Raw genomic sequence first — 8875 nt, 5'->3', positions numbered from 1 at the left:
TTCAAAAAAAATTTTTTTTTCTTTGTGCTTGAAAATTGAACAATTACTGATTGCAAAAACAAAAAACAAAAGTGCATTTTATATACATTTAATGCGCCTGATTTTTCATAGAGAGCGAGAGATAGTAGAAGACTGGGCACAAGTTAATTAATTCAAATTAAATTTCTTTGTGTATAAAAATTAATATCATATTATTCAATTGAAATGACGGCGTGCGACTGTAACTTAAAGAAATTCCTTCTGGAATTTGTGTTGATCTCTAACTTAGCTTACGTGTTATCGCGTTCCCTACCAGCTGGAAATATACCATACCAGGTGGCTCCTTTATCAATACCTTATCCCTTTCAAGGCAATACAGCGCTGCGCACAGGATATTATAACCCTCAACTTACTCACACTTATCAGGTGAGTTGACTTGCTTATTTAATCTCAAAAAAAAAATACTTTGAAAATTACACAGTGCACACTGAAAAAATAATGGGAATAAAACAAATTGCATTTATTTAGGGTGGTCAATATATGAATATATACCAAAGGACTTGTAAATGTTGGTTACCACTTTTCTATGTATATCGAGTTGAAGTTGTTGATGAAAAAAAAAATTCAATAAATTATTATTTGTTTTTTATTTTTAGAAAAATTTTAGTATTTATTCTAGCCCCTACCTGGCTACGCCCATGACCTCAAGGGTGATTCAATACTAATTTTTTAGAGCCGATAATCGGATCGTGAAGAAATTAACGATAAACTTAAATTTTTATATGAGAAAAATTACTTGTTCTTATAAAAATTTAAGAAAAGATTTAATTTTGGTGAACATTTTTTAGGATCTTCATTTTAAAACCTAAGTAAAAAATGGTAACCTACTTTTAAAAATCCTTTCGTACCTTTTCATCATTTAACTCTAAAATTATGAAATTTGTTGTAGTGTGTTATGAAGTGTTTGTATCTTTTTTTTTATTAAATATTTACTATATAAATCAACTGTGATGCACTAAAATAGTACAACATGATAGCTTTTTTAGAAGAAGCCTAAATTTAAACTAGAAAAAGCCTCGTTAAATACGAAAGACTTAGGCTGGGCTAGCTAGATCATTAATTGATCCTTAAAGCTTTCTGCCAATCATGGTGATTTTTAGCAATTTTCTAGTCCTTTGGTTTCCTATTTCCTTTAATGGGTAAAGGAAAGCAGAGCTTATGCTTTAGCATAAGTATGTAGATCTAGGCATGGAAAATGATACAGTAGTTCGACTGTTCAAGTTCAAGCTCCGGGCATGACATGAAGTTTTCGATACGATTTGACTCTCGAAAAACGACTTGCATTCGACACAACTCTCGCAATGAGACTGAATGCCTCGGAAGATGACTACTACGGAAATTAAACACTGCAAGATCCATCTGATCCGGGCCGTCATTACATCCGGCACTGTATCCAATGCTTGTTCATAAGAGAGGGATGGAACCATTGTGGTGAAATGCCTCTCGCAAGCTAGCTGGGATTGGCTCAAGGCTGCGGAGCAAAGAATACTGCGCGCAGGGGGACAGGCTTCACTGTTTACCATGTCAATTACGAATATATGTAGAGAGCCAACTACGAATGGAAGAGCGAATTACGTGCCGTGGGAACATAGCATTAGTAAATCCAAAAACACTGCGAACACTGGAACTTTGAGTCAAACGACTAGGCTGGAAAAGGTTCTGAAGAAGGACCAAACCACAAAGCTGCGTTAACTCAAGTGGCCTGATGGCTCTTTAACGGAGACTAGGATTGAGATACTCTGTTCTTCTAGAGACTCACTTTCCTGGGAATCAGGTGATGATTACGTCTTCCTCTCCCTCAACTAGTGATGAAGGCTATGCGATAACCACACGTCAAGGTACAATTGCTTTGTTGCCAGAACTGTGGCTAATGAATATGCCCTAAGATATTCTATTTAGTCTTTTGACAGTCCCAAATCTCCCGGCCCTGGTGGCATCCTACCTATTGTATTAAAGAAGGTGTTGGGCTTTAGTTGGCGCCCTTCAAAAAGATTTTCATAGCTTCGCTTGCACTTGCCTACATACCCCAACCTTGGAAGCTGGTTGATGTCGCCTTTGTACTTACTTAAGGTTGGTAAGGATGACTATACTAGCTACAGAAGCTACAGGCCTATTAGCATGACAGGAGTACAGTACGTCATGGAGTACCGTATGCTGGCGCAGCAGGTCATCACGATAGAGGCAGAAGGAGGTCAATTTGTCGCGGGTGAAGTTAACAAGGGTTTTCATCAGGGTGACGTGCTTATAATACTTTATTTATAGGAAATATGCAAAATATTTGAAAATATCCAAAACATAATAGGATCAAATTAACTCACTGCCTCCTATAATGAGATTCTGGCCAGGACCGGACTTTCAGTGATGTTAAACAAAAGTTTGCACTTGCATAAATATCCGAGCTCTAATTATGACTTTTAGAGCTTTTTTTGGAACCGATTCGAGGAATCACTTAGTCTGATGCAACAGTTATCTTTAGTCTCAATGCAAATGTTCCGCCATATTCTTCGCAACAAGGCCTATGGGATGCGGATACAATTCCATCTAGCACTTCCTCAAATCTTTTTACGGCCTTCAAACTTTATGCGAATGTATTTTTTGTACCGGACGCTGGATTTTAAAACGATTTAGTTCACCCAGCTTTCCAATTTACGTCGGATGCCACAGCTTCTGACCATTAGCCCCCGAAAAGTTCCAAAAGGAGAACTGAGCAGAGTCTATATTATCGGAACTAGATGTTGGATACTCCAGAATTTTTCATCGTTAGAGCTTGGCTCTGGATCAGGGGTATTCGTTGAGCAGGATAAGGCAAAACTGTTTTATTGCTGAGGGAGGTACGCTACTGTCTTTCAGGGGGTCATAAGCTACATACATATATTAGCAAGAATAGATGGCTATTTTGGTACAAAATTTGGTAAGAAATACCCATGCAGAGCCAGCGAAATATATCGTTCGCCAATTTCCCCTTATTTGCGAGGATACGGCAGTTATTCACATCTACATAGTATTGGCTTGTTCTTCTGCATCCGGTCCATCCGTCTCGAGGGATATTTTCACTGGAGCCCTATTATCCATTCATGCGTCTTGACCCAGCACGCCAAGGCCACTTTATTAATTTCCTGCGACCTGCGTTCGCCCCTAAATGGCGAATGAGAAAATACACAAAATTTACAGTACTAGACCCTCGATACACGCTAAAGATATCTTTTATAAAATATATATATTTTTTTGCTTTTCAGCTAAATATTGACTTTGAAACTGTCATAATCTTGCAAAATTATATGTCTAAACTAATTATATATGTATGGATATGTATTTGGAATTATATGTATATCCTTTTCAGCCCCCTGAGCCAGCTGGCACCTTTTATGACAGCAAGCGTGGCATACTGCGTTCCTTTCCAGGCGGTGGAGTACCAGTGTTAGTCGACTATGTATGTATTCTGCAGTAAATATTTTAATATTTTAAAGGGTCATTCATATATATATATATTTACTACATTTATGTTTCATCTTCGCAGCATAAGCGTTGTTCCGGTGGGTTTTTTGGCATCAAACCGCATCCTAATCAGCGCCAATACTACTATGTTTGCAAGCCAGATTGCGTGATTTTTGGAAGATGCCAAAATTTACAGGTAAACACCAAAATTATGATTGCCTTTAAATTTCACCGTTTAATTTTCTTATTCCCTTTTTTTTTAGTTTTTCGATGGCACCAAAGGTCAATGTAGTCCCTATCCCACACCAGAGTTCACGCCAGTTTGCACGAAGCCCGGTCGTTTTCCTATTTTATCAGACTGTACTACATACTACAGATGTGATGCACAACTAAAGCCACGTATCTACGCTTGTCCACGAAATACGGTATTTTCGCCACGCGAAGCCAAGTGTATCTGTGGTGCACAGTGCAATCCGACAGAAGTGTCTACGCATGGTTCGCATATACCACAAGATTGTGAGCATAAATTCCCACCATGTCTGCAGGATGGCACTTTCCGTGCGCCCACTGATTGTTCGCTCTACTACACGTGTGTCATGCAATCGAAGGGGATCTACTTACAAACACGCTTCAAGTTTGTGATTTCGGAGTACGCAAGCAGAAGCAAAAAATATATTTTCTTATTCTAATTTTCAGATGTCCTGATCTCACATTCTTCGACACAGCCCGACAAGTGTGTCGGCCGCAATACGAAGTTGCCTGTGATTCCATACAACTATCAGAGTTAGTATATCCCAGACCGCCACCATTGCTCCACTTACCGGTCATATATCCACCCCATTATGCTTTAGATTCGCTGGAAGATAGCGAATATCCAGCTGAGTATTCAATGTCATGCTCCAAAGAGGGTACATATATTTGATGATAAGGTGCATGCCTTCGTTATGTAATTTTTTGTTCTTCCTTTTTCATTCCATCCATTCAGATACCTACGGCTCTAGAGTAGATTCAACTGAAGCTTTATACTATACACAATCCCCAGTGATCGATTCTACATTGTCTACATCAGTTTCTGCTACGCCGACGACAATTGGCTCTCCCTCAACAACGTCGATGACAACTGTTATACCAACGGCTGCTTCTTCACCAACAGCGTCATCAGCTGATCTTACTATAATTACTGCATTGCCAACAACTCCTGCTGAGCAAAGTACATCGCAAACATCTCCCGCTACTAGTTCCTCAACCACTCTTTCAACAGCTTCATCACCAACGGCGACGGAACCAACATCTGGCGCAACGACAATCGCTGCAACGACAACTGCTACTTCAACAACAGCGCCTTCAACAACAACAGAAGCAGCGGCAAGCTCGATGGAAACATCTTCAAGCGAAGAAACTGCTCCACGAACTCTTGCCTTTATCAAGCCACAACCATCATTATTACCCGATCTGTTAACAAGAGAACCACCAAGTTCCTCCACTGATGAAATTTCCACTGAAGGTCCAGTGTCAACATCCTCCTCCACGGTCACCTCTGCAGAAACCGAGACCTCTACACCAAATATCTCACCGACTTCAACATCATTATCTGCAGAAACTTCTTCGACATCGTCACCGTCAATGTCTACAGACCCAACATCTTCGTCCCCTTCAAATTCAGCATCAACAATTTCTACCAATCCTACCTCAACATCAATTGATCCTGCCTCATCCTTGTCACCCTCATCAGCTACCACTACAATAACGGCTTTACCCACAAACCCAGCCACGAACAATCCAATGCCCACAGCTACTGCGGATATGGCCACAGCAGCAAGTAGTCTTCAACCTGGTTCTACAACGTCTACAGCTTCATCAGAGCCTGTTTCTGCTACAAACAGTGCAATGTTAACTGATTCTACTTTAAGTTCTTCGACCACAACGATGCCTCCTATAACATCCTCATCACCAACAGGAGAAACTACAAGCGCTTCGGCACAAACTACTACAACAACGACGGCTATACCTAGAACCACAAGTACCAGAAGTACTGCAGCATCCACGGGTATGTGATTATCATTTTAGATTATGTACAATAATCCAATTGAGGGGCATTTGAACTTCGCTGGTGAGTTACTTTTATTTTGAAATGGATTCTTGTAGTAAGTACCTTCTATAACGCCATAGTTCCGGTTGCTGATTTTTGATTAGCTCCCATTCTGGTCTATTCAGTACATTTGCGTCTTTCTTTGGGGTATCTCGGAGCGACGGTAATATCTGCCTTCAAGCTTTTTATGCTTCAAACGCGTTTTTCTACAGAAAATAGTTAGGTTTGTGAATTTTTGCGACACAGCCTTTAATGTGGGATAACTTTGTCCGCATCTAAATTCTTGGAAATTTCCTCCCAGATCATATCGGTCAATCGATTCGATGCATGGACATCAATACATCAAATTTCTTCAACAAATCGTTATACATTATAAAACATGTTGAACATGTATAGACTGAATAGGGGTTAACCTAAGCCGTTTCGTCTTATGGCTGCTTCATTGAGTCGCGAAAAGATTTTCCCAAGCAGTTCCTCGAATATTTTGGCATAATCATATAATTTTACTTAGTACCACTTTATGCGGCTTGAAAAGTCTTTTAGTTTCCTATTTTACACACTTTCACAGTTCATTCGTTCTTAGTCCTTTAAAAAACCATTGAACTTTTAGGCTTCATAGGTAAAAAAAAAACCACCACTACAGGGACGTAGATCTTCCCAACTCTCACAGGGCGTATTCACAATGGGATTTTGATTTTAATACATAGTACTTAAGTCGAAATCAGGTATCTTTAAAATTTAAACAGTTTCCATACTAAAAGCATTAACACTCTCACTTTCTCAAACGGAAATATTCCACAGATTTTATACAAAATACAATAAATCTATCAGAAATACCCAACACCAACACAAACATAAATAATCCAATCACAAATGAGATCAGAAGCATAAGATCCCATACACCAGCCGAATCAGTCATAGAACAGAGAAATAATGACAATGCAGACTACACTGATTTAACTTCGCAGGAAGTTGAAAATGTGGTATATTCCGATGAGTATGATTCTGATTTGGCAACAACGGAAAACGCATTGAAAGACAAATTCACGGAAGAAGTAGGAATCAAAATAACAGAGCTTTCGCCAATTACTTCAACAGGCGTTACACAAAAGGTCCCGGAAAGTGCAAAGCAATTGGGCGGGGCAAGAAATCAAGACGTTTTGCCAAATGACGCGCTAGAAATTGAAGACATGGATGACGTAGTAAATGAAATACGGATGCATAAAGGTAGTTCAGATGTCAGTTATTATGAGGACGATATGGAGTACAATGAAGTATTATCCACAAGTCAAAAGACGACTACAACAAGTGAGGAGACGGTCGTGAGCAAACAAGCGCCAGTCACTAAAGACCTCCATACCACCTCGCATTCAAAGAAATTAGAAGAAAAAGGAGAAGAATCTATAACAAATCTCGAATTACATGATCACTCCAAAACGAGTAGAGAAGTTCAAGAGCTAAATCAAACGACCAACACACTACCAAGGAACAAGGTAACTGTTACTGAGCTTAGAACCTCACCCGCTGGTAAAGCAAGAACTCCGAGCGCTATACGACAAACGTTGGGTACAGTTGAAGAGAGTTTTGAAATGGCCCTTGAATCCGATAAATTCAAAATTTCTACAAACAAAAGATCCTTTGGTAAACATGAAGAAAATATGATCACAAGTGTCAATCAAGAGCACACTCAAGAATCTATGAAGATGCCTTTAACGGATGTTAGCACTGAAAAAGGATTAATAGAAAAGATGGAATGGTTAAGAGAAAGTACTAGTGAATCAATAAATACTGGCGATGAGGTTAGTTCCACAACAGAGGCCGATGGAATTGCAACGAGTTCGTCAGTATTTCATGAACAGTCCAATCTTGAAAGAGTTGAGAGTAAAAGCTCACTCGATGCATTAAGTGGTGAAAGTAGTCCCGAAGCTGCAGAAGAGCCCAACATTTCGGGCACTGAATTAAATTCAAAAACTGAAGAAAATGGTGCAATTGCGACCAATGCCAAGGAAATCGACGCAACGCTCATAGACAGAACTCTACCCAATTCCACTGCAACAGAGCTATTCAGGCGAGAACATGAGTTACCTCACATAGATCCTCCAATTAATGAGAGCCAGGCAAGAACACAGCGAATCGAGATGGGGTCCAATGTTGAAAACCACGATTTCAGCTTAGAAAATCCCCAAGCACCCAGTAATTCTCAGCAAATTATGGAAAAAGTCACTTCGACTCTCGACAACAGCGACGACTCGAGCTCACTAGAAAGTGAGTCGATAGAACATACTCAAGTAAGAGTGGTGAAAGCGGTCGCTGTAAAGAGCCACAAAGATGATTCATGGAATGAGATAGTAATGGGCATCCGACAGATCCCCGCTAAGCATATCGGTATAGAAAATCTCAATCAGAACCAACAGAGCCTCACGGCAAATACTGAAACCCATGCAATAACACCTATTGAAGATGAGGCTAGCACGAAATTTCACGCCACAACCGAAAGATTTTCTTCTGATTTGAATTCGAATAATTTCTTGAGTCCGCCTACATCCACCGAACCGAATACTATCAAACACGAGAGTCATAACCGAAAAATAATTGATGAGAGCTTTGAAGAAGCACACGTTGGGCAGGTAGAGTCTATAGAATCTCAACTTACTACTAGCTCCAGAGAGGAAATGATTCAAACAAGAACTTCGCATGAGCTGCTCAACATTGAGAATCCTAATCGGAATGAAGATGCGCCACACACAGAGTTGTCTAGGGAAGATGAAATTGAAACGTCTACATTGAGTCAAAGCAGTGGCGATTTCATAAAATTATCAAGCTCACTTTCATTTGCGAATCCAAGTACTTTGAGACCTGTACGAGAAGCTGTGGCTGCAAGTGAAGAAAGCAGCCAAAAAGAAAATGAAATATTGAAGCTCACAGAATTTGTGACACCCACCGCAACGACAGCTACCCAAATAGATCGCGACATTCAAACAACTTCCAACACCGATAATATAAATATTGAACGGTTAGAAGATAGCGTAGACCATTCAGAATTCCAAGAGCAAGACTCTATGGTGGCTGAAACAAATCTTCGGATTCAAGAAGAATTGGAAACTCTTACGAAAGAGTTGGCAAATGAACATTTCGAAAAGGTCGACAGAAGTCCATCGGAAATCGACGTGGAAGAAAATCTTGCCTCTGCTTTAGAGGAGCGTACTGGTCTAATTAGAGTCACTAGTGTTCCGCTGCAGGGTAAGATCCCAAATGGAGATTCTATGCCAATACAATCAGTTGGCTTGGGTGCTAACGAAGGTAGTCCAATAC

General features: G+C 39.9%; 1 protein-coding gene across 1 annotated transcript; it reads left to right on the top strand.

The window, feature by feature from the left end:
• Positions 1–204: 204 nt before the first annotated feature.
• LOC118754205 (serine-rich adhesin for platelets-like) lies at positions 205–8863 on the top strand (the record flags this gene model as incomplete). Its single annotated transcript, XM_036489071.1, has 6 exons — positions 205–405; positions 3557–3670; positions 3738–4108; positions 4171–4382; positions 4460–5521; positions 6365–8863. Coding segments are annotated over exons 1-6 (4459 nt in total), but the record flags the coding sequence as incomplete, so codon positions are not given.
• Positions 8864–8875: the final 12 nt, after the last annotated feature.

The sequence above is a fragment of the Rhagoletis pomonella genome, unplaced genomic scaffold, assembly GCF_013731165.1.
Source record: "Rhagoletis pomonella isolate Grant_MI unplaced genomic scaffold, Rhpom_1.0 Rhpom_scaffold_03550, whole genome shotgun sequence".
NCBI lineage: Eukaryota > Metazoa > Arthropoda > Insecta > Diptera > Tephritidae > Rhagoletis > Rhagoletis pomonella.
Note: the sequence above shows the minus strand (reverse complement) of the source record. Positions and strands in the feature narration are given on the sequence as shown.